The 26373-nt window shown below is 43.8% G+C and overlaps 1 protein-coding gene and 1 non-coding gene across 4 annotated transcripts; both read left to right on the top strand.

Annotated features, from left to right (window-relative positions):
* Positions 1-39: 39 nt before the first annotated feature.
* LOC110284456 (ATP synthase F(1) complex subunit gamma, mitochondrial) lies at positions 40-24465 on the top strand. 3 transcript variants are annotated; one of them, XM_021150176.3, is made up of 10 exons: positions 40-193; positions 10776-10810; positions 11768-11899; positions 16021-16225; positions 16712-16855; positions 16948-17012; positions 20695-20850; positions 21259-21355; positions 23710-23746; positions 24334-24465. In XM_021150176.3, exons 1-9 carry the CDS (start codon positions 138-140, stop codon positions 23714-23716), a joined length of 897 nt encoding a protein of 298 aa, XP_021005835.1. In that variant the 5' UTR covers positions 40-137; the 3' UTR covers positions 23717-23746; positions 24334-24465. The 3 variants fall into 3 exon arrangements, with proteins under 3 accessions (XP_021005835.1, XP_029328168.1, XP_085691329.1); XM_029472308.2 differs by lacking the exon at positions 23710-23746; XM_085835203.1 differs by lacking the exons at positions 23710-23746; positions 24334-24465 and having other exon boundaries at positions 21259-21360.
* Positions 4608-4739, top strand: LOC115030494 (small nucleolar RNA SNORA17). The gene has a single exon (XR_003836088.1). It is a non-coding gene; the product is annotated as a small nucleolar RNA SNORA17 (small nucleolar RNA).
* Positions 24466-26373: the final 1908 nt, after the last annotated feature.

A 26373-nucleotide genomic window follows, 5' to 3' on the forward strand; every position in this document is an offset into this window, starting at 1 on the left:
GGGTGGGGCCAGGGAACTCACGGCTTCGGTGCTCACGAGATTTAGCGAGACCGAGGACGCAGGCGGAGCGGGCCCGGGCGCCTGAACTCCCGCGCACGCGCAGTGAGCCCCGTCTGCCCGACCTTCAAGGCTCCACCATGTTCTCGCGGGCGAGCATTGTCGGGCTGTCGGCCTGCGCCGTACAGCCGCAATGGTAGGACCACATCGGGAGGGATGCGGGGGCTCGGGCTTGCTGCGAGGCAGGAGGGATGGAGCTGCATGCTCACCCCTGGCGGAAGAAGGCCCCAGCTCTTGCACTCCCGGCCGCTCGGGCCGCGGGGATGTCTGCAGAGCTGGAAGGTAGCGTGCCAGACCCCGGGCAGGGGTCAAAGAGAACAAGGTCACGGGCTGATCCCCTGAGACTGGAACGGCCATCCGGGACCTCGGGACCGGGACTGGAGTCGGGTTGAGCTTTGGAGCCATCTGGGTTTCGCTCAACTCCGTACTTCCGCTCCGTACCCGGGAGCACAGCTTGCAAAGTCTTTAGAAAGACCCTGAAGGTGAAGGGTCGACCGGGGAACGTTTGGTTGTAACTTTTGGCTTTGACGCCCTGTGAAACACTGCACGGGGGAGCAGCGTGACCCGTTAAGGTGTGATGGCTTGCTTGAGCTCTTTGGTCAGGCGTTCACTGTGTAGCCATCCGGCTCTTTGCTGGGTACTGGAGAAACGAAGGAACTCAAAATCAGCCCCCGCCTGAACCTGCTGGTCGCCTTGGTGCTAAAGGGGTTTAAAAGAATCTGCCGATGAGGAAGAGAAAGACATTGCCATTGTCATCATGCCCTCATGTTGAAGTACAATCTCTGCAAGGTCATAAAACTGTCCCAAGGTCCCTCGGTAGGAGGAGGAGGCCTTAATACAGTTACATTTGTTAGCCTCCATTTGATAAAGGGATACCATAAGGTTGGACGACTTTAAATACTAATCCTCTGTGCAAAATAAAATAGTTGTATATTAGAATGCCCAGGGAAGGTCAGGTAAAATGTGACTTATGGGTGACGTTGTATAATAACATGAACTACTTTGAAGCTAGACTGCTAGAAGAACTGGTGCTAAAGAGATTATTAACTGTGGACAGTGTTTTAGTGGTTCCTTGTTTTTATGGTACAGAGGATTATTAAGGTGCTCCAGCACTGAACTAGGGTTTTGTAACCTAGTTTAGAGAACTTCCAAGAACTAGTTGAAATAGTTCTTTCATTAAGCAAAGAATTTGTAGCAATATGCTAAGACTCCAAAGTAGTGAGGCAATTAAATACGATATGAACTATGTATTGGAAGAATGTTGGTGGTGTACGCCTTTGATCCCAGCACTCAGGAGGCAGAGGCAGGTGGATGTCTGAGTTCTGGGCCAGCTTGGTCTGCAAAAGAAGTTCCAGAGAATCTGTGTGTGTGTGTTCAGATGTTAGATTAACCTTGGAAGTCAGCTTGAGTTACTTATATGAGGTCAATAACAGTTGCGTTCTCACTTGTGTCTCCTTCAGCCAGTAGATATTTGTGGAGTGCCTGCCCTGCACCGGTTGGCATCCAGTGGTCCTCAGCAAACATAAGCTCTCTCCTGTGTTTGTGTATACAATGTGTGAAAAGACTATTCTTTTGTCAAGTGTCAGTGTCAAGTGACAGTGAGGCCACTGTCAGAATTTGATAAGCTTCCAATGTTTTTCTTGAGAGTTAGCTAGGTATTAGCAGGTTAGGTGTTAGCTAGTTAGCTAGTTGGGTGTTTTCCCTTAATTCTACACTATGTAGCATCACACACTCCCAGCATTCCTTCCAGACTGCTGATTAGTTCATAGGCATCAAGTCTAACTCCTTCCTCTACTGACTTGAAGTCTTCAGATAACACTGTACGATCAAAGAAGATGCTGATACTCACAGTCCACTTGCTTCTCCATCAGCATGGTGGGTACTGGCAGGTTTCTGTACCAGCCTCCAGAGGATGAGTCGGGACGTGGTGCAGTAGCTTCTCAGAGTGGAGTTCATTAAAGTAAATTATCCCTAAAGGCTCGAGAGATGGCCCGAGAGGTTCACTCTTGCCATCCTGAGTCTGGCTCTAGCTCCCTGGACATGCAATTGAAGGAGAGAGCCAACCCCCAGAAGTTGGCCTTTGACTCAGTACTCCATATTTTTATTTCCCCCATAATATTTTTAACATTTGTAAGCAGTCGGGTACCTCATGGCCATTCAGTGATAGAGCTGTGGTGTAGACCGTTGTCTTGAGCTAGAGGAAGGAGGACCATAACTGCACGGAGAGTTAGAGGGCGGGTGTGCCTGCCACTCAGAACCGGCTGCATAACGCTCCATGGGAGCCTGTGTCAGTTCAAGCGAAGCATGTGCCTAGAACCAGGCTTTCTAGCTACATGGGGAGCATTAAGGAAAGGAAAAAATAGAAAAAAGAAACAAAGCGCAAATGGTGTTGCCTTTGTTGTGCCATTTCTAGAAGGGATTAATAGAATGGTCACTGTGTCCAATAGCTGGTATGCTGAAATAGTTTGTCACATATTCCATCTTTGATCTTTTCTATATTTTTACAACCAAACCTAGTATTTCCTATACACTCTATTTCTCCTTATTTTTCTTTCTCTATGCCTATGCAAATCAAAAGTTTGATTTTGTTTTGTTTGGTTGGTTGGTTGTTTAGCTTTTAATTTTTTCTGGTGCTAGAGACTCACCTCAGGGTTTGAACATGACGGGCAAAGGCTGTACCCCAGTGTTGCACACCCCAATTTATAAGCCAAGAGACGGACTTTTTAAAACAACTGTTTTGGTTATAAACTATATTATGTTATTCTTAGATTTTTAAATGCCTAACAGCAATACTGAGATACAAAGCATACATCATTCTCTAATCTGCATTTGAAAATGATAATTAAGAGGAAAAACTCATTTCCAGTGTAGTTTTAGATTTGTATGATGTTGAACATAAAGTATGGAGAGTTCATATCCGTGCCCACCACTCAGAGCCATTCCCCTGCCCCGCTCCCCGCTTGATACCATGTTCTCCTCTTGACATTGACACTGTGTCTTGTCATCTCACATGGCTTGTATACAAGAGTGTTTTTGGTTTTGTTTTGCTTTTTAAGAAGTTTAGAGGCTGGAGAGATGGCTCGGGGCTAAGAGCACTACCTACCTGCTCTTCCCGAGGACTCGGGTTCAATTTCCCGATGGCTCACAGCTGTGTGTAACTGCAGTCCCAGAGGCTCTGATGTCCTCCGTTAACCTCTGCAAGGGCTGCACAGACATGATACGCTGACAACTTAAGGCAAAACTCTCATACAGCTAACCAAAAATTTTAAAAGAATTTTGACCAGGTTTATATTTTATGTATGTCTATTATCAAGAGAGATGTTTTGCAAAGATTTTAATTTTATAAAATCCATCCTCTTTTTTTTTTTTTTTCTACTGTGGTGTTTGCCTTCCAGAAGCTTTGGTCCGGGCTCATTGTTTAGACAAATGTCTGTGTGTGTGGCAGTCTGAGTGCCCCGCTCCTTGTCCACTCACCGGCCTTAACTCCTGTAATGTTACAGTCTCCGGACAGAGCTTCCGCTCCTCTGTTCTTCATTCTTGCTCATGACTGTAGACCATGTGCATTCCCATAGAAATGTTAACATAGTTTATTCCCGGCCACAGCAGCTTGTGGTTGGGCTTGTTTTGAGTCATATATCAAGTTGAAGAGCATTGGGTTTTGGCAGTGTTGTTTCCATAGCTGTGAATCTTCATTTAGCTGCGAAGTCTTCATTTGTGCAGTCTTCATTTATTTAAAAATTTAATTTCATTCCTCAATATTTTGGCTTCCTTCATTGCAGGCCTTATATGCCTACCTACTTCCATTTTGGGTGCTTTTCTATTGAAAAATATACGTAAAATGTATTTCTTAACTTCTTAATTGTCTTCTTAACTTCATAATGGAACTGTTTGCACTGGGATGATTGTCCATCCTTTCTTGTGACTTTACAACTGAAGATTGAGCATATTATTCCATTTCATATATGGGACTTGAACACCAAGGGTTTAGTATCCAAAAAAGGGTCTTAAAACTAAACCCCGTGGTTGCTGAGGGTATATATAAAAGCAATTAGCTTTTATGTACATTAACCTCCTAGCTGCTACCTCGCTAAAGTGACTATTTCGTGTGTGTGTATGGTGTGTACTAACTCTATGTTGGAGGAGGACAACAGGCATCCTGGTTGCCTTAAAACAGGTTCTTGCACAGAACCTGGAGCTGGGCTGGTGGCCACCAAGCCCCAATGATCCTCCTGTTAACACTCCCCCTGCCTGATCTGTTATGTAGGTATTAGGGATTCGAACTCAAATCCTCACTTTTGTTGTTGTTGCTGAATGCATATATGTATTTGTATATGTAAGTGTTGCAGAGCTGAAGGGAAAGGCTTCCCCACAGAAGTGTCTCTCTCACACACACACACACACACACACACCCCTACTGGGGAAGCTTTTCCCAGTACAGGTGTAACAGCTTGTCTCCTGCTGGAGGAGGTTTCCCCAGTGAAAGTGCTACAGCTTTGCTCCAAGATGTATCCTGGCAATCGAAAGCCAAGGAATACACAAAAGTTGCACTGCCTGCCCCTAGAGGCGTTGCAGGTGTGGCTCCTGTGTCACATGTGCGTCTGTAGGTGGCTGAGAAGAGAGAGGCTATGTCTACACTCAGTGTTCTGCCCTATGGACATCTGAATGATTTGTAGCCTAACGTTCTCTGAAGAAAAGCAAGCCTGAGCCCACCACTAGTCAGGTGGCAGAGGGCCTGGACATAGAGCTAGCCTGAGACAATGAGACAAATTAGTCTGTTGCCAGGCAAGCCTGGACAGGCTCTGAGGATGGGAAGCAAGCTGGACTAGAAGGGCTCCTAGACAGATGGACACTTGGGTGGACCAGTAGAAGAGTGAGCTGGAAAGGACCACCAGGCTAGGGCCATGGGGCCTGGAAAGAGAGCTAGCCTGAGATGAACACCAGCCTGGCGGGGGCAGACCATGCTCAAGATGTCTCCTGCATGGCACATAGTGCACAGGCAGAGCAGAGAATTCCTGAGATCACTCCTGACAAGACCCAAACACTGAAGAGACCCAGGAGCCACTAAGATGAGCAAGTAAGAGGGAGAGAAATGGAGCAGAAATAGAAACAAAAGGATGTAGGTACAGTGAAGAGAGGCAGAATTGGAGACTGAAGGTAATTAGGAATGGCCTGATGAGAATAGCTGGTGAGGCCACCTGGGACCATGATGGGGTTCTGGCCTGTGCTGACATGGACCCTGCTAGTCCTTGCACTAGCAGGTATCTGTTATCACCAAAGACCAGGTGGATGTCCCTGGTCTGGGCTGCCACTGGAGACATGTTGTTGGCTGAGGGCTGTACAGAACTGACCCCACCCTCACCTGGGCAAGGAGGGAGAGCTGACACTGCCCATAGCTAGCTGCAGTACTGAGGGTTTCTGGTTGGCTGAAAGCCGCCTGTTGCCACACTAACTGGGTTCCTGAGTGGGAGGCAGGAGCTGTATGGGAGAGAACGACGAGAGAAATAATGGAGGCTATGTTTAAGGCCCCTGAAGTTTACTGAGAGTTCATGCTTATAAAGAGGGTAGGCCCATCCTCCGCCAGCCCCATTCTTGGTGCCTGGAGCCAGCCAGTAGGGTCTCCGGAACTGCTCAAGGACCTTTCAGGAGGAAGCAGAGTCTTGGAGAAGAGCAAATAGAGCCATCAAGGTCAGAAGGCTCTACCCTAGGTAATCTCCTTCTTAGTGGCAGCAAGGTCAAAGTCTGGATCAGCCTGCTTGATTAACAGTTGGCCTTGGCCTCCCGAGGATGAGAGCATGAGAGAGGGGTCCTACCACTCATCTCCCTGAGTGGCATGGATAAACGATACCCTCCTCACCCCTCACCACCTACAGGCCGGAGACCTGGCCTGGGGTCATGAGAGTAAGAGAGCCAGCCCTGCCTCTTGTCTGCCATAGTGACATGTCCCCCACCCTTGCCCCTTGCTACCTATGGTGGGTGAGCTGGCCCTGCCCCCCCCCCAATCTGCTACAGCACAGGAGAACAGGCCCTATACCTTGCCTAGGTTGAATATTAGAGCTAGTCATGGATTTGGGGGTTGCTTCTTGTCTGCTGGGAGGTGGTGCAGACGGGGGAGAAGCACCCTCCTCTGATCCCGCATCAGATTATGAGAGTGGGAGAGCTGGCCCTGGTTGCAGGGGTTGTGGTGAGCCAGTCCCAAGGGCATGAGAGCATGATGGACTGACCATCTCTGATACCTCTCAGGCCTACATGCATGGCTTTCAGGTGGTCCGCCCCAACATCTACCCATCAGCGACCTTCTGGGGTCTCTTTGACACAGAACAACTGGAAATCCAAGAGGAGTCCCAGTGAGGTTCTAGTATTGACAAGAACAGCAGAAGCCCGGGGCCTCATACTAGACCATAAGTCATTGCAATGCTCATTTGAAAGCAAAGAACAAACAAAAGGGTTTACTGTAATGTATCACACCGTGTGTTACGCATTACAGCTTCCATTTCTGACTGGGGGGTTGGAAGGAAGGTAAGAGGCAAGGGGGAAATGAGTGGACTTGGGGTATATGATGCGAAGTTCACAAAGAACTAATAAAAAGTGTAAAATGATATTTTTTAAAAAGTCACACTGCACAACAAAACTCACACAAGAGATTTACTGGAAGGGCAAAACCCAGGAGTGAGGCTACCTCTGCTCTGGCAAGGAGCAACAACTAAATAGAAGGTAGGCTTTATATAGGCTTCTTGGGGGTGGGGAGGGGTGGAGCTTTCCTGGTGAGGCTTGGTGGGATACTGTTTCTTAGAGGCCCTGGTCTTAGGCCTGGAGTCAAGTCAAGGCCTGGTGTTCTTCCCCTGACCCTTTTACCCTACAGTATATACACACAGTCTTAAAAAGAGCTTGTTGAGCTTATCTACTGTTACTTGTGTGTTGTGTTTTCGGGGCAGACCTTTTGGCACTGAATAACCAGTTGATGTGTTCTTCCTTGGGGCTGCCTCTGGGGCTCCCAGGTTACTCAGTGGCCCGTAGTTCTTTGTGTAGGGTAGCAGCCTCATGGGTCAGGTCCTTATTCTTACATAGCAATTTCTCTTCCCCCCACCCCCAACCATCTCTCTGACGACAAAGGTTTGTTTTTCCACTCCAGATTCTTCTGGAATTTCTAAATAGACAGTTGTGCCATCTATGGAGTTTTTCTTTTCCGTTCTTTTTTTTTTTAACTTGCTGCCTTAGCTGTGACTTAGGCTTGGAAGTGCTTCTTAGGTTGTTCCCAGATTTGGGGGGAAAGCTTATAGTTTCTCACCATAAAGTTATACGTTTTGGGGGCTGGTGAGATGGCTCAGCAGGTAAGAGCACCCGACTGCTCTTCTGAAGGTCCTGAGTTCAAATCCCAGCAACCACATGGTGGCTCACAACCATCCCTAACAATATCTGACTCCCTCTTCTGGAGTGTCTGAAGACAACTACAGTGTACTTACATATAATAAATAAATAAATCTAAAAAAAAAAAGTTATAGGTTCTGCTTAAGGAAGTTTGCTCCCTGGTTTTCCGAGGCTTTGTTGTGAAGTAGTGTTAGGTTGTGTTTGATGACCCTGCATTGATGGGGTTTCCTCTTTGGCCGGTTAGTGTGATTGATAGGCCCACATTGTTTTTAAGTAATAAACAAGCATCACACAGCTGAAAGACTCCCCACCTGGTCATGGGGCAGAATTTTAAAAATATTTTTGTGCCTGAGTTCATGAGAGGTGTTAGTGTCTGTGTTTTTATTTGTGCATTTATGTAGTTCCAGTGCTAGGTTAATACTTTGTAAAATTGGAAAGCTTTCCTCTACTTTACCTACTGTTATTGGATGTGCTTTGCTTTAGTTGGTTTTCGTTTTTTGAATCAATTACTCTCTCTCTCTGGTTTTCTAATTTGTACCTAAACTCTCAGAACTGCTCTTGTTTGCACTAGACATTTCCAGTTAGCCCCCTAGTCTTTCTAACTGTGTTTTACTCAAAAATCAGTTCCTCCTGAGAGCTTACCTTTTTCTTCCAGAGTCCACGTAAATCCTTACATAGAGCTCCTTCCTGGTTCTTTCTCTAAGTATGTGTTCTTGGGTAGTCTCCTATGTGCTTTGCCTACACCACATGCCAGAGTTCATCCCATCCTCATTGCCTGCTGTGGACTGCCATCTGAAATCCATCTGAAATCCAATTTCCTTAACCATCTACTTACGGATTGTTTTTTATTATTGTATGGCAGGGGATTCACCTCTGGTACTGTAAACCTGGGAATAAGCTTTAGTTGGACAGCTGCTACTATTGCCTTGCTAAATGGGTGTGCTGTTCCTACCAAACTGCCTCCTAAATACTTATATTTATGCCTACAGATGAGTGCCGTCAGCCTTTAGCAGAGATTCATACAGCTCGTGAGGGTGCTCAGAAGACATGACTGTAGGATGCTCAGGTCTAAATGGGGTATCTGTATCACTCCCTCCAAAGCTCAGGGATCATCCCCAAAAGATAGAAAATGTGTAAGAACCATCAGGTCTCGGAGTGTTGTAGAACTCAGCCTTCTGGCATTGCATGGCTGTGGCACCCTTTTGTGCACAGTTGTGATGACCTGCAGACATTGAGCACTTAGGCAATCATCACGGAGGAGGGAGGAGTCTGGGTGAGACTTCATTGGCAGTTAACAGTTGCTAGGTGGGAGGAGCTCTCGGGCCCGCCCCTTCCTGAGGCTCTGGCTGTCAAGGGTTGCTGAGGGAGGAAGAGTCATTTTTTTCAGTGGTGCAGGCACTGGTAAGTTGCTCTTGCTCCTCTAAATAGCCCCTGATTCCTACTCCGGTAAGGAGCCCTAATTAAACGCATTGGTTCACCAGAAAAGGGACCAGGGCCGGGGATAGGAAAAAAAGACATGGAGTAGAAGGACGATTGATTGGGAAGAGGAAGTGGAAGAGAGCAACGAGAGGATGATGGGATTTGTGGTGATGAAAATTCATTACATACATGTATGTATATAAATGTCATAATGAAACCTGTTAATGTGTATAATTAATACAAGCTCCAAAAAGTCAAGTTTGGAACAAATTCTACCAGATGTGTAGGTTAGGGTGGAGTCCATGTAATGTATAGCTTTGCATTGTGGTTCTCTGCCCACTCCTATAATGGTAGAAGCTATCATATTTTTCCTAAAACCTAATTTAAAAGAAGGGAAAAACGTTAATGGAAACAAGAAGGCTTTCTTGAGAGTGGTCTAAAGCGTCCACTTGGACAGAGAAACATGACAGGAGCACTCCAGCTATAGCTGTTGGAACGCTGAAGGCCTGGAGCCTATTCTAAAACTTCCTGGGTTCTAGAAATGGGTTTAGGTAGTGTACTAGAAGTGGATTCTGGGTAGCATTTGATGGGTCTTTGTCATCGTTACTCACTGCCCATCACCTCCTTTGCTCCAAGTGACTCCCATTGTTTTCATGCTGTGTGTGTATGTGTATGTAAAACTCCTAGGCCATCTATAAGAAAAATTATTTAAGATATTAAGCATTTAGTATTCCAACACAGCCTGTGGCCCTCACTTTCCATGACTTTATTTTACTGCTCCCTAACAAGACTTTGTCCCTCAGAAGCGTATTCTGAAAATGCCCTTCTTGGATCCTCTCTGCACAGAGAAGTTGATTTTTAGCATAGCTTTGACTCCTGATATTAGTAGCATGTATTAATCCAAAGATTAAAATGTTTTGTTTGGTTTTCTTTTTGGTTTTTCAAGACAAGGTTTCTCTGTGTAACCTGACTGTCCTGGAACTTGCTTTGTAGAACAGGCTGGTCCCCAACTCAGGTATATCTACCTGCCTCTGTCCGCCTCCTGAGTGCTGGGATTAAAGTCGTGCACTCCCATGCTCGGTTAGAAGTAATGGTTAATAACATGCTGGCTTTCCTCCTAGGATGGAGATCTCAGTTTATGGGACATTTCCTTAAAGACTAATCATTCTTTCTTTTCTGTATCAGCACTCTAATTTTAACGATGGCAAATATTTGATTACAGTTTCTGCAAATCGAGTTTTTGTGAATCTTGTCTGAAATAATGTTTGAAAGACATTTGTTCACCAGCCCCAAATGTAAAACTTTAGGAAATGTTTATTGATATGAAAAAATTGTCCTCTGGTCTCCAAGTTAAAATAAATACTTGGGGTCACTCCAGTGTGAAAGTGTTGAGTGGAATTTTTGTTGTTGGTTTTGTCGTGTTTTGAAGACAGGATCTCACTATATAGCTCTGGCTGTCCCTGAACTCACTCTATAGACCTGGCTGATCTTGAACTCACAGAGATCCACCTGTGTCTGCCTCTCAGTGCTGGGATCAAAGGCATGGGCTACTTTGTCTGGCTTGGCTTGAGTATACTTTTTAATTGCATCATAGGAGTGGGGTTGAATATCAGCCCTGAATTTTAAGTGTAATTAGACAGCCTAACAAAGGGGAAAGACTTTATTTACTGCCTTGGAAGTAAAGTAAGCAGAGGTGTGGAAGTAGAAATCTAGTTAATGTTGGGGAAAGCTGTCGTGGGTCAGCGCTTCAGGGTTTGCTGTTCATGCTAGAGCGCGAATGTGCAAACATTTCTATTCACAGACACTGAGTCCAGTCCTTTATGTGATAATGTGCCTATGTAGTGTATTAAAGTAAGCATTAACTAATGATGCTTGTGTAGCAAAGCTACTGTAGAACAAAAGAACTTAAGTGTTTTTTAATTCTTTATCCTCAGGATCCAAGTTCGAACCATGGCAACTCTGAAAGATAGTAAGTATGTTGTGTCTCTGTATATGCAAATTAAGACAAACTAAAGTTTGACCAATAGAAAGAATTTTATTTCTATTTAAAGTATGCTAGTTGGGCAGGCAATATAGTGTAGCAGAGAAAGGTTCTAGCCACAAAGCTTAAGGAGGGACCTCATTGGAAAGAGCCAACTCCTGTAAGTTGTCCTTTGATCTCCATATCCACACTGTGGTACTGGCCCACACGTGCACTCATGCAAAATAACAGCATACACACACACATATGTATATATATATTATATATATATAATTAATATTATATACATATGTGTATATGCTATGTTAGTGTCTTTTTAAGAGTTGACAAATTAGTTTAGATTATGTATATTGGGTTTTTTTGTTTTTTTTTGGTTTTTTTTTTTTTTTCTTGAAAGACCATATGAGCTGGGTGTGGTGGCGCACGCCTTTAATCCCAGCACTTGGGAGGCAGAGGCAGGCGGATTTCTGAGTTCGAGGCCAGCCTGGTCTACAAAGTGAGTGCCAGGACAGCCAAGGCTACACAGAGAAACCCTGTCTTGAAAAACCAAAAAAAAAAAAAAAAAAAAGAATGTTGGTCTGTATTGTCTGCACAATAATGTAACTAGTGATTTCAGTGTGTTTGTATTAAAACAACTAAAAATATTGGTATGAAGTAGGTAAGGCCATTGTTGTCCAATTCAATATCATACATGTATGTAATGATCATGCCATGTCCTAAGTAGCAAGTCTTGCTTCTTGATGGCTACTGACTAGTTTGTGCATTTAGATTAGATAAGAGCTAGCTGCTTGCTGTCGAAGGCTAGGTGTAATTAGTCTGCTTGGCATACTAATAACTCATAGATGATGATGATGTTTGGCACTTGAGTAGAACCTCTGAATTCATAGATGATGATGTTGTAGTACTGATGCCTCCTTTGTCTGACATGACACTTCAATATTTTAGTTACCAGGAGACTGAAGTCCATCAAAAACATCCAGAAAATTACCAAATCTATGAAGATGGTGGCAGCTGCAAAGTACGCCCGGGCTGAGCGGGAGCTGAAGCCTGCTCGAGTGTATGGAACAGGTTCTTTGGGTGAGTTAGGGAGCGTTCGCTGGCCTGTGGGCGTGTGTGTGTGTGTGTGTGTGTGATCTTCCTGACTGCTAAGTAGGCTGGGCCAGCCCTGTGCAGGCAGACCTGAGCTGTAGATAAAGTGAGCAGAGACAGCCTGTAAGCAATGACCCTCCATGGCTTCTGTTTTAGTTCTTGCCTCCAGGTCCCTGCCATGGCTCCCTGTATTGTGTTTTATAAAATGATGGACAGCAATGTTGGTGTGGTGGGAGGGAGGCACCTGGGCCGGCTCATACAGAGGCATCCCTCTGAGGAACCAAACCATGAGACAGGCATAATATTGGTGAGGAGGGAAAGGTGAGGCAAGGGAGAGAGAATAGAATAGAATAGACGAGATGGAGAGAGAGCAGATTCTCAGAAGTTACATGGCTGTTGCTAGGTTACTTAGGCAGAGCCTATAACACCCCCTCCCCGTCCAGGTGATGAACTGTTGCTTGGAAGTGTAAAATAAACCTTTCCTCAAGTTGGTTAGTTCCTTTTGTATCCACAGAGGCCACCTAGGATCCCTGGCATAGTGGCAAGCCTGCCTGTGCACTCTCCATGTACTCACGCTCTCGTGCATGTGAATTTATATGCACATGTCATTTCTGCACGCCAGAGTCTGGGGACATGGTCACATGCATGAACAAGAGCCCTCTATGTTTTGCTACAAAGCCTGTGTACTAGCATTGTCTATGACTGTTAACTTGAAATAGCCCAGAACCTTTCCTGAGTTATTACACTGACAGACTGGCAGTCATCCTGTTCATAACCGTGGGTGCTGCATTATGATAGCAGGGTGAGGACAGTGAGAGGAGGGAAAGCACACCAGTCAAGGACTCAGATGTATATAATCTGTTCCTGATTGCTTTTCCTGCAGAGAAAATTTTGTGTTTAGATGATTTTGTATTGATTTGATTATTTGTCTTAGAGATAAGCAAAATTAAAGAGGTAGGAAACATCCCATCTTAACTGCAATCACATTATCCAAATTCTTGCAGTATCATGCTGTCCTACACTTGATTAAGATGTGTCCCCTGGGCCCCTCAAAGAATCCTTAACTTTCTATGGAAAGTGCGTGATAGCAGATTTGAATGGGAAGGAGATCACAGCAGGTTAGCAGGGTGCCCATTGCTCAGCCCTTCACAGCCTTCTATCTGGTACCTTGCTTCTGCTCTTCTTCTATAGTGTTCTCTCACCCCAGGCTGCAGTGATTACCTGTGAACGACTTCATTCTGTCCCTGCAACTCTCATTACAGTTAGTGTAGTGGCCAGTGGCCCTCAAGCCTCTCTGCAGTTCTGTTCCTGTCGCCTCCCTGCCCACATTGCTGCTGATCCTTTCTTAGTTTGCTTTATGCAGGCCTCTCAAGCCGTCTTTCACTCCCACCCCAGTACCTTTCCATGTCACTTCCTATACTTTATTCCTCATGTCATGATAGGGTTCTCAGTTTTTTCATCTTGAAGAAAAGAATTTAATGAAGAGACAGAAAATATAGACAACAGTTTATTTAGCAAAGCACACTGTCTCAAGACTGGAGTGGGCTGCCCATGAGGGCAGTAGAACAGTGGCTTTTCTAGTGTGGATTTTGAAGAAATGTTTTTGAGGTAGGTGGCATATTTCAGAGGTAAGAGCCAAGGTGGAGTTATGTAAGAAAACTAAATAATACTGGGGGGGGGGGGGGGGAGTCCTGTGTCAGAGCAATGGGTGCTCTTTACTATTGAGCCATCTTTCCAGCCTGTGCTTCAGTTTTTGATTTGGCAAGAACCATCCTTCTCCAATCTCAAGGTCATTTAAGTATAAAGGGCATTCTGACAGTCACAAGACAGACACAAGAAGATCCAATTACAGGCTGTTTGATGACCTTGTGTCTAACTGCTATGAGATTGCTCAGGGTCCATGTTTCTTCTTGTGACTAGCTATTGATTTATGAACTGAGGCACTGTCATGAATGCTGGGCCAAGATTTTATAGTAGTATCTTGGGCTGTACAAACAGGGTCTGTGTACTGTCTTCCAGACTCTTGTCACTACTCTACCATTGAGTCGGAGATGTGGATAACTGTGTGGATACTTTGTGTGTGTAGAAGCCAGAGGAGGACCGCAGATGTCTTCCTCAGCCGCATCTCTACCTTGTTTCTTTTTTTTTTTTTTTTAAAGATTTATTTATCATATGTAAGTACACTGTAGCTGTCTTCAGACACTCCAAAAGAGGGCGCCAGATCTCGTTGTGGATGGTTGTGAGCCACCATGTGGTTGCTGGGATTTGAACTCTGGACCTTCGGAAGAGCAGTCGGGTGCTCTTACTCACTGAGCCATCTCACCAGCCCCTCTACCTTGTTTCTTGAGTCCGGCTCTTTCACTGAAGCTGGAACTCACAGTTTTGACTAGTCTGACTAGCCAGTGAGCCCAGGGTTGGGTAGAGGGATCCAGCCATTTGTCTGCATCCCAGCACTGGAGTACAGACATGCACCAACATTTCTGCTGTTTCCATGGGTACATTCCTTAAGCTTAAGTCCTCATGGCTGTGGGGCAAGCACTTACCAACTGGGCCATCTCCTCCCCATTCCCGTGGGGGCAGGGTTCTTTTTAACCCAACAATTATAACTTGACCCATTGTGTCCTTGTTTGTTTTATTATTTGAATGACTGTGCTAGAATAGAAACGTCTTTCCTGCAGGCCCAGCACCTAGGACAATAAACACTTGCTAAACATAGAAGGGAATGAGAGTAAAAAAGATGGAGAGACTGGAGAGGTGGCAAGAACTCTTGCTTTTCCAGAAGACCCATTACCCCGTTCTGGTTTCCGAGGCCACCCTCACATGTCCACAGACACACATACACACAGGCACATGAATACAAACAAACACAAGGGTTACCAACAGATTCAGATTCACTTCAACTGAAATTTCACTTTCCAAATTAAAGCTACCACAATCTGTCTATACAGTAGCATGTGTACTTATTTCCTAGTTTGCTCAGTCAGAAATTGAAACTAAGTTAATATACAGAAAGAAAGTAGTTCTTTTCAAATCTCTAGCTTATTTGTCTGAAAAGGGGAGTCACTTAATTGGTTACCTTTCTTGCTAATAAGGAATCCTTCCTCCATGTCTCTAACCACAAAACTCTTCATTTACTGTGGGCGAAATTGCCTAAGAGACCTGACAGGTTTATGTAATGGAGCAGTGAGGACAGAAACTCCTGGCAGCTTCTATAGTGTTTAAGCTGAAGAGTCCTCCTGACAGACAGTACCAGACAGTAAATGGACAGTCATTTAAATATCTCAGAACTGGGGCAGGAGTTTACGCTGTGTAGTAATAAAATCTAAGAGCTGTCTTGTTCTCCATACTCTGGAGACTTTGTAGTTTCCTGTTCTTTCAGCTTGGGGAGGGGACGCATAGGCATAAAAGTATGGGACCCCTGCTCTGTTGTGAAAACAGAAACGGTTTCCAGGTGAGTGCAGGTAGTGGCTGTGAAGATGTGGAGTCTTGGCAGCATCAGCTACTGCAAGCCACCCTTGGCTCTGATGGCTCTTCAGCCCCAACTTCTTGTTTTCTGTCACAGGTAATTCACTTTGTAAGATCCAGGTATCTTTAATCCGCCTTAATTTCCTTCTTTGCCTCTACCTCTTAGAAAACCAGACCAGGGAAGTTGATAAAGTAATGCCAAAAATAAATTCACACCCATAACTTGAATATCAACAATTTTATAACACAGGAGCTCAGTGATGTACAGATTACATGAGTGGCTCAGTCAACACTTGCTTATTTTTTTAGCTATGTGCTGGGAATTTATATTGTATAGAAATCTGATGTTTAGCAAAGCAGGTGCTTTTGTATTCTATTCTCCTTTTGGTTGTATCTAAGCATTTTAGTCAGTATTTAAAAAACAAAACAAAAAAACTGGCCACCAATTGATCGTTAGGCACCTTGGTGGTGATCTTCCTGGTGGTACTAGAATAAATACACAAATGCCCCGGGTTATGCTCATCAGGAGCCACCTATGAGATGCAGAGTGGAAATTAGCTCATTCCCTTTGAAATTAGAGACTGTCACCACCACTTCACTTACTATAAACTTTATTTCAATACTCTTCTCATTTTGTTTTCTAGCTCTGTATGAGAAGGCTGATATTAAGGGACCCGAGGACAAGAAGAAGCACCTCATTATTGGTGTGTCCTCAGATAGAGGGCTTTGTGGTGCTATCCATTCCTCAGTGGCTAAACAGATGAAGAATGAAGTGGCTGCCCTCACAGCAGCTGGGAAAGAAGTTATGATTGTTGGAGTTGGTGAAAAAATCAAGGGCATACTTTATAGGTAAGTGAGACAAGTGTTCCATGTTCTGAAGAGTGGAAACATGAGTGAATGGAAGGCTTGGATAGAGAAAAGGTTTTCATGATACATTGACGTGTGTGTGTGTATATATATATATATACACTGTGTGTTGCTGCTTACATTGTGTGTGTACATGTGTGTACACTTCTTTAATACAATGGAGTGGAATACAATGAAGATTACCAGAGCTATTGCCATTAAGCTAAAGAAGGGATCCTCAGGGTTGTCACAGCCTAGAAATACTAGAAAGGAACGTTAGTCCATTAAGGTTGAACAGAAGGAATCTAAGACAGCCTGACTTGTAGTTCTTAGGTTTTTGCAGGTGACTTTAAAGGAATAGTCATATGTAGAACAACTTAAGTCAAGGCAACCCACCACCAACATCCCTAAAAAAACCTATGATAACTTTTTCCTTTTGCTATTTCCTTACAGCACAATATCTCATTAACCTACTTATGTAATCTCCAGGACTCACGCTGATCAGTTCTTGGTGTCATTCAAAGATGTGGGACGGAAGCCCCCTACTTTTGGAGATGCATCAGCCATTGCCCTTGAGTTGTTAAATTCTGGATATGAATTTGATAAAGGCTCTATCATTTTTAATCAGTTCAAGTAAGAACATGTAGAATTCCAAGCTCTTTGATATGAATCTCTGCTTAGTTTAGAAATTCCTTTGCTATTCACATGTGCATCTGTCATTTCAGGTCTGTTATCTCCTACAAGACAGAAGAGAAGCCCATCTTCTCTCTGGATACCATTGCGACTGCTGGTAAGCCACTTTAACACAGCAGGTGTGGTGTCAGGAGTCCTCAGGACATTGAGGAAAGCCAGTGCTTATTGGGTTGCTCTGTTATTGTCAATGTCTGAAGTGGAGTCAATGTCATTAAGCATGCTCCTGTTTTCAGTGACTGAAATGCCTTGCTAAAAATTGGCTTGATGATGTTTGCAAACGACTGCTGTGCAATCAGATGTTGAAGATGGAGATTTAAAATGCTCACAAGAACTAATTTTTATGGCCCACTGAACTCTATCAACTTATTATTGGACAGTCAACTTTGCTCAGTAACAACATACTGTAGAAGTATCTTCCTCTTGTGTGTTACATTTCATCTGTGGAGTTTCACTTTTGTTTACTTTGGGAGGTTGTGTATAATTGCACACACACCCCAACCTACCCCCTTAGACATGGGTACTTGTTGTTTTAGCCCAGACTGGTCTCCAAATATACAGTCCTTCACCTGAGTGCTGCTACTTCCAGGCAGCTAGGACTAGGGTATTAAAGCCCACATCCACGGTGATACACCTACTCAACAAGGCCACACCTCCTAGTAGTGCCACTCCCTAGGCTCCATAAGCTTGTTCAAACATAACAGTCTACGGGGGCCATACCTAAACATAGCATAATAAAAAATACATTTAATCCAACTTCCAGAGTCCCCATAGTCTATAGCAGTCTCCAACAATACTAAAAGGTCAAAGTTAAAGGTCTCACTTAACTGTAATCCCCAAATCAAGACAGGAAACCAGCTTGGCAAACTCTCATCTCCAGGTCTGATGTCAAAGCAGTCTTCAGATCTTCAACTCCTTTTTCATCTTTGTTGACTGCAACAAACTTATTTCTCCTGGGAGGAGTTCCACTCCCTTTTAGCAGCTTTTCTCAGCAAATAGCCCATGGCTCTGGCATCTCAAACATCTTGGGGTCTCCAAAGCAGTGTGAGGAAGGGCTGGAGTTACTTCTGCAGCTCTGCCCTCTGTAGCACTCTAAGTTCAGGTTGATCCACTCCACTGCTGCTGCTGCTCTTGGTGATCATCTCATGGTACTGGCATCTCCAATACACTGGGGTCTTCTGCTGCAACTAGGCTTCACCAATAGGCTCTTTTCATAGTGCCAAGCTTCAAATCCCCCAAATACCCTGCAACTGAAGCTGTACCTTCACCAGTGGCCTTCCATGGCCTCTGTACTGGCTAGTTTTGTGTCAACTTGACACAGCTGGAGTTATCACAGAGAAAGGAGCTTCAGTTGAAGAAATGCCTCCATGAGATCCAATTGTAAGGCATTTTCTCAATTAGTGATCGAGGGGGAAAGGCCCCTTGTGAGTGGGACCATCTCTGGGCTGGTAGTCTTGGGTTCTATAAGAGAGCAGGCTGAGCAAGCAAACCAGTAAAGAACATCCCTCCATGGCCTCTGCATCAGCTCCTGCTTCCTGACCTGCTTGAGTTCCAGTCCTAACTTCCTTGGTGATGAACAGCAGTATGGAAGTGTAAGCTGAATAAACCCTTTCCTTCCCAACTGCTTCTTGGTCATGGTGGTTGTGCAGGAATAGAAACCCTGATTAAGACAGCCTCTCACAGTGCCAAGCCTCAGCTGCTCTACATGACTCCTTCATGCTTTCAAAACCAGTACCACATGGGCGACTCTTACACATTAAGTCCAGCTGCTGCAGGAGGTACGGCCTTAGGTATCTCTGGAACAGCTTCTTTGTGCTCCCAGAAAACACTTCCCAGAAGATTTCACCTCAGTGATGCTGCTTTCTTCTTAATCACAACTAGTTTCTTAGCTTCAGCTAACCAGCATCAATTGTCCTAGTAATCTCTTTCTCCTCTTGCCTCTAAAGCCAGAGCCACATGACTGAACCTGCTGAGTTCTGCTTGCTGGGGCTGGAACATAGCCCCCTTGTTCTATTACATTCTCACCAGTTGTCTGTTTTCCAATTCCTTCACTGCCTAAGCTTGGCTGTCCTGGATCTTGCTTTGTAGAAATCCCAGGCAGGACACCTGTCTCCTGGGATTAAAGGTGTATATCACCATGCCTGGATTTAAGCTTTTCTTCACCTAGAACTTGCTGTCCCAGGCTGGCCTAGAACTCAGAGATCTGCTTGGCTTTGTCTCCTGGGATTAAAGGTCTGCACTACTATGCCTGGATCTAAACTCATCTGGGTAGGGTTGTTCCCCAAAGTCCCACTCCCTTAATTCGTTATCTCATTGAATACAGGATTCAGCTCCATTTCACTTCCTGGTACCCCTTTAATACTTGAACCATATATTTTATATTTTTCCCTTTTCAGTTTGCTACACTTGTTTGAATTGCTCTTCTTCATGAGACTTAACCAGAGAACAAAGTCTAAGATGGGTGTTTCTGAGACTTCCTTTGTCAATGCAATTAATCTGAGTCTCTTCACCCTAACCTCAGACAGACTCTTCTGACATGGGCAAAAAGTAGCTATATTCTTACTCAAAAGACCACAAAAAAGCGGTCTCTAGTCCTATTGAAATTCTCCACTGGAAACCTCTTAGGTCAGGTCTGCACAGCTCAGATCTCTCAGCAACAAAGTCTTCCTACTACGATGGCTCATTAAGCCCCTTGTAAAACATTCCACTGCTTTCCAAGTCCAGTCTCAAAATCCACATTCTTCCAAACAAAAGCATAGTTAGGCCTATCACAGCAATACCTCAGTCCCTGACACCAGCTTCTGTCTTAGTTTGGGTTTTACTGCTGTGAATAGACATCAGGACCAAGACAATTCCTATAAGGACAACATCCATTATCAGTCCATTATCATCAAGACAGAAGAATGGTAGCATCCAGGCAGGCATGGTGCAGGAGGGAGGAGCTGAGAGTTCTACATTTTCATCTGAAGGCTGCTAGCAGAATACTCACTTTCAGGCAGCTAGGAGTAGGGCATTAAAGCCCATGCCCACCGAGACATTGCTACTCCAACAAGGCCACACCTCTGGTACCACTCCCTGGCCTAAGTATTTACAAACCATCACAGTGAGGTTTTGGTTTTCGGGTATTTGGGGGTCGTGATGTTTTTCAATAATACATAAAATAGGAGTTAATACCACCTGAGATTGGTGCTGCATAGTACTATTTCAGAAGTTGTGAATGAATTTGAAATATCTGGCAAATGTCTATATTAAATCCAAAACTTATGTCAGTCTCAGTCCTCATGTCTATCAGACTGACATTCATATTTCTTTTAATAACTAATCATTTAGTGGATTTGTATAACACTAATAGATTCAGTCTTTGATTTTTTTTTTTTTTTTTTAGTTAAAAATATTACTGAATGATGTATATGTGACAAACGCTTGGCTAGCTGCTATTCAGAGGGCTTTATAACCGTGAAACCTAAGCCCCTACACCCTACCCCTATAGTTGAGAATTGAACCAAGGGCCTTGTACTGGCTAGGCAACACTCCTTACTGAGCTAACTTCCCAACCCCGTAACTTTGACATTTAGTGCTTATTTTAAAGTTGTCTCTGCGGTAAAAAGCCTGTTGACACATATTTTGCTGATAATATACTATGGAAATAGAATGGTTATTAGAACAGGTTCATTTACCTCAGATGATTTGTATAACTGACAGAAATGTTTATTCATAAGCCATTTCTAATGACTAGGTCTTCATCTACATTCCTCAAGGAAACTCTCGGCTTGTTTTCACAGAGACCATGAGCATCTATGATGACATTGATGCTGATGTGCTGCAGAATTACCAGGAATACAATCTGGCCAACCTCATCTACTACTCCCTGAAGGAGTCCACCACCAGTGAGCAGAGTGCCAGGATGACTGCCATGGACAACGCCAGCAAGAACGCTTGTAAGCCCAGGCCATAGAGACAGGAGCACTTAGAGGATAACTGCACATGAGAGAGAGAGAGAGAGAGAGAGAGAGAGAGAGAGAGAGAGAGAGAGAGAGAGAGAGAGAGACTGTGTGAGACACTGTGTGAGAGACTGTGCCTGTGTGTGTGAGCTTTGCTCAGAGTAGTGCCAAAAATGTTAAAAGAATATATTTTGTTTTGTTGAGGTGTCCATCTTACTTGATAGGTAGAGGATTTGCAAGCACCATGAAAGTAGTTAGTGGAAAATAACTAGATAAAAGTCTTACCTACCCGAGAGGCCGTTTGGGGATCCAAATTGCAGCAGAATTCAACTCTTAATTACTTTAATTAAGTAGAAATTGCTGTTTTCGAACCTTTATTTTGTTATCTATCCCTTTTGTTTGCAGCTGATATGATTGACAAATTGACCTTGACTTTCAACCGCACCCGCCAGGCTGTCATCACCAAGGAGTTGATTGAAATCATCTCTGGGGCTGCTGCTCTGTGAGTAATGTAGCTGGTGCCTACAGAAGGTTTTGTTTTCTCTGCATGAGGGTCAGTGAGTCTCTGGTTGCTTGAGTGTTTCTGTTCTATTACAACCAAGAAGACTGGCTGCAGCATCTTGTGTCCTTCCATCAAATCCCAATGGAAAGGGCATCTCTGCTTAATTCTTATTGTTTGATCTGAAATGCTAAAGTCTAATTTCCCATCTTGAGAGATACCTTTGTATCCTGTTGACTTTCCTAAAGAATTGGGAAGAAAGTTGTGAATAATTCAGTATCAATTTGGAAAGTCTGTTTTTGGAACTCAGTAGTATTTATTATAAGCCAAACTTTCTGAGTTACAAAACTAGTTTTAGGTTCGATTCTATATAATTCTCTTAATTAGTGAATGATGAAATTTTTAAGTTACTATTCTTCATTGGTACCATAAAATAGCATACTGTTTTCCTCCAGAAAATTTCTGGATTGTTGAAAGATTAGTGGCCATCAACCATGTGCAGTCTACCAGGCACAAGGTTGTAATGACAGAGGAAATGTAGTAAATGCCTTTGGCTTGCTAAGGCTTTCTCCTCCTGACTGGAGTCTCTGAGGTTTATCTTCTAGATTCCCCCTTTAATCTTTCCTTTTTTCCTCCCATTTTCTAAATGTAAAAGGGTTTGCTGTGTTACCCTAAGCTATTCCCAAACTCAAAGTTCTCTGAGTTTTATCTTCTAGATCCCCCTTTAATCTTTGCTTTTTCTTCCCATTTTCTAAATGTAAAAGGGTTTGCTGTGTTACCTAAGCTATTCCCAAACTCAAAGGCTCAAGCTTCCCTCTCTATCTCCTCAGTAGCTGACATCAAGGCTGGCCTGGCCAAAGATGTAGTGTTTGTTTTCAGAGAATTTACTATCTCTGACAGTGCAGAGTTACGGAGAGTACTGAGAAACTGTGGGCCAAGGTCATATTGTAAAGGGTTATAAAAAGTGTATAGCCCCAAGGCCTAAAATGCTTCCTTGCTGGCTTTTTACAGAAGCAGCCTGCAAAATACTCTACTTTGTTGTATGTGATCCTGTACTTTCTGGCCATCAGCAATCTTTCTCGTATAATATTGTAGTTACTTGCCTGGACCTCGGCTACCTTTAAACACATCATGGTGTTTCTCATTTCTAAGAGGTGTAGGGTTTTGCCCAGGCTTCCGTTCTTCTCTGATTGATTGCTCTGTTCATTCTTCACCTGACAGTTCTTCATCTTCCTTGATTGGGCTAGAGGAATCTTTTCTTCCCCCCAAAACCTAACTGAAGTGAGGTATCTTAGCATCTGGCTTCACTTTGTCTTAGCACTTACACTATTTTATCAGGAGTTGACTTTGTATTGGTCTCTGTCCTTAAGCCTTGGAGGGGGCAGAGTGTAAAACGGATTGACACTGATAAAAGTTAGAGCCTTGTTATCCTGGGTGAGCATCCTGGTCCTAAACTCTTGCTTTCTGAACATAGGACTGCCCATCTCCCAGCCTGGCCACCACTACCCTGTTAGCATCACAGCCGCCTTGATGTTGGGGTTATAAACATGGTTAGGTACTCTGTCTAGTTCCTGGGGCTTTGTCTCCTGTGACATGAGACTAATACTAGGATTAAGTCATTATGACTTATGGCCAAATGTCAAGCTGGCATATCTTTGAATGTTAAGTGTGACGTGGTTTGAGGTAAAGAGCTGACTTCTCAGAATCTGAGAGTAGTATGATAACCAGAGAACACTGAGTTCTTTCTTTGCTTCTAAAATGGGAGATACTGGGTATAAACTGTGAGGATCTAAATTCTGTAGCTTAGGACTAGGCCTTTTTTCTTGCTTAGGGATGTGAGAAACTTCCCTTACATTAGCAAAATAAGAAGGGGGGGGGGTTGAGACATTATACTGAGACTTTAGAAAAAGTAATCTTCCTGGAAATTTATTTTCACTTTCTAGATAATGTAAGTCCTTATTTGCAGTCTCAACACTGGTTCACTTTTATTAATGGGTTTGCATGCTCTGTAACCTATAAGGAATTTTTTGTTCAGATTTTAATACAAACACTGGCTTTTAGTGTTAAAAGAATGATAAATCATATTTATATTGTCAGCTTAATCTTTTCAACTGTATGTTATTTTTTTTAAAGATATAAAATTATTACATGTTGTCTTGCCTATTTGTATGAACATTTTTATTGTTTCTAACTACATTGCAGTCTATGGCATTTTATATTGAGTGGTTGTTAAAGATTGTAGCTATTTGCATTGTATGTTTAGGGTAACATGCACAGCCTGGCCTGTAGTTAACTAGTGTGGATTGCTTCCTAACCTGCTTGTTTTGTGCTCTTGTTTTTCCTAATGTAATAACCAGGAATTAATGAAAATCAAGTTGCATCCTCAGACGAGAGGTAAAGTTCACACACTCTTTCCCTAAGTCCTCAGCACAGAAATGTAGCCAGGGATTACCAAAGTTAGCAGTTCCTAGTTAGCATTACTAGTTTGCATTAATAAAGTTGCTTCCCTAAGACAGGCTAGCTGGGCAGGCTGATTTATAGTGCCGCCAACTTGTGGGTGTGTTTGGGCAGTACCAGATAATAGGCAGAGAGTTCAATGTGGGTGCTGCTCGTGAGCCTTGGTGTTCTAGAGGGTGTGGGTATAAGGAAATACATTTAGGCATAGAGGCCTTGACTCACTGTAGAGAGTTAAGTGTGGGCTCATGGTTCTCAGGCCCATGGTCCTGACTCCTGATGTCTGGCTCACAGGAGAGTCCTCTCTCCACTCTGCTGGTGTCTGAAGCCTCTGGAGATATTTCCTTGTGAGTGGGAATGGGAAGGGACAGTATTATGAAACTCGTTTGCCCTCACAAGTCCCAGAGCAGAACTGGAGAACCACCTGCATCCTCTGTATACTGCACTTCTCTGTGCCCTACTTAACAATGGGATATTTTTCCATAAGACATCCTATTTGACTCCTGTTCTTCTATACTGTTTTTTAGGTAAAGAAGAAAAATGCGCAGGCTGATTTTAACTGATTGCTGTCTTTGTCAGAAGAAACTTGGTCCACTGAGTTACAAAGACAGCAGGATGTTTGTAAATTATCTTACAATAAACAACTTACAATGAGAAAATCAGTCTCATTATTAATAATTATAATTTTCCTGTCTCGAAGACCGAAAAAAAATTACAATTTTCAGAAGGAAAGTTTGAGTTTGAGGTCAGCCTGATCTACAAAGTGAGTTCCAGGACAGCCAGGGGAACACAGAGAAACCCTGTCTCGAAAAACCAAACCCAATAAAAACCAAAACTACCACGTGACCCCACTGTGTACCACCACCCTTGGTTGTTAGTCCTAGCACCCTTGGGGCAGAAACAGGAGGGTCTCCTTAAGTTCAACACAAGTCTACAAGCAGTTTTAAATAGTACCGTTGTATTGCTAAAGCTCTTCAGCAGAAGGTCACTTCAGGTCTGACTTACAGTTCCCTGCCAACCATCAGTGGTCTAGAGCTCTGGGTCCAAGGCAGGCATGCCTGCAGGTCAGTTTCCCAGGCAGTCTTAATGACTTGCTGGGAAGATGCCATTTGAATAAACTGGGGCAACTTACTCTTCCTTACAAAAATGCTTAAGAACTTCAGGAACATAGATAGTTTCAATAATTTTTTAAATAATATTTTGCATGCATTGATTTCACATAGATGACCATTAAGATTTGAAGGTCTGGGGAGATAGCTTAGTAGTTAAGAACAATTTTGCTCTTCACAGTAACTCCACCTCCATGGATATGATCTGTATTCTGGCCTCCTAAAGAATCAGTGTACTTGTCTCATAAAATTTGAATGCCTGAAGTGACTCCATGTACTATGTTATGTTAGCCATACCAACAGGGGTGGATGGTCAGGGATTTTCTCTTTGTTTAAGTACAACACTTAGGGTCACTGTGGAAATCAGTGTAAAGGTTAATCAAAACAACAAAAACCGCTGGGCGTAGTGGCGCACGCCTTTAATCCCAGCACTTGGGAGGCAGAGGCAGGCGGATTTCTGAGTTTGAGGTCAGCCTGATCTACAAAGTGAGTTCCAGGACAGCCAGGGGAACACAGTGAAACCCTGTCTCGAAAAACCAAACCCAATAAAAACCAAAACTACCACGTGACCCCACTGTATACCACCACCCTTGGTTGTTAGTCCTAGCACCCTTGGGGCAGAAACAGGGGGGTCTCCTTAAGTTCAACACAAGTCTACATAGCAAGTTCCAGGCCAGCCAGGACTACATTGTGAGACTGTCTGGGGGGGGGGGGCACTCAATGTAGCATATTAGAAGTCGTAGACTACCCCGTTTTATGGGAAGGTAAGTTGTTGTAAAAGGCCTTATTTGGTGATTCCTGACTCAGTACACTTGTAAGTTGAGACCAAGAGTTCCTGCTAGCCTCCAAGGCTATGGTGAAAGGGGATTTGGGAAAGGAAGAGATGGAGGGTATCCAAAAAACTCCAGGGTTTGCCGTATGATTGACATTTTTCAGATGGTATGGCCTAACTCACCGGGGTGCATCTACAAAGTCACAGGGAATTAGAGGATCTAATTCTTGCACCTGCCAGTTTGAGGAAGGAAGCATCACTTGTGGTGACTTTTATAGTTTCTGGAAGCAGAATGCGTCATCCTTAGGAATTCTCTGAGCTACACACTGATGATGGCATAAAAGGCTCCCAAGGTTTGAGTTAAGGTCCAGAATAGGGAAGGGCAGTATAAGTTCAGGCATCGATTAAGGGCCAGGCCCTGTAGTAGACTCTATTACTAGAGGCACCTGAAATGGGTAATAATCCTGTGGAACTTAGCACAAGCCTTAAAGGGTAACCGACAATGCAAAGCCCTGGGATTCTGAGCTAAGGCCATGGTATGTGTGGTCCTGAATCCTACAGCCTTGGAGAAATAGCTACCATGCTGTTGGCTGGAACAGAGATGAAAGGTCTGCAAGTGGGATGGCAAGGAACGCAAGCTAGGGAGGATAAAACTACCAATCAAAAGTTTGCACACTAGGTTGCTC

Source organism: Mus caroli, unplaced genomic scaffold, assembly GCF_978045245.1.
Source record: "Mus caroli unplaced genomic scaffold, Mus_caroli_1 scaffold_2, whole genome shotgun sequence".
NCBI classification, from domain to species: Eukaryota; Metazoa; Chordata; class Mammalia; order Rodentia; family Muridae; genus Mus; species Mus caroli.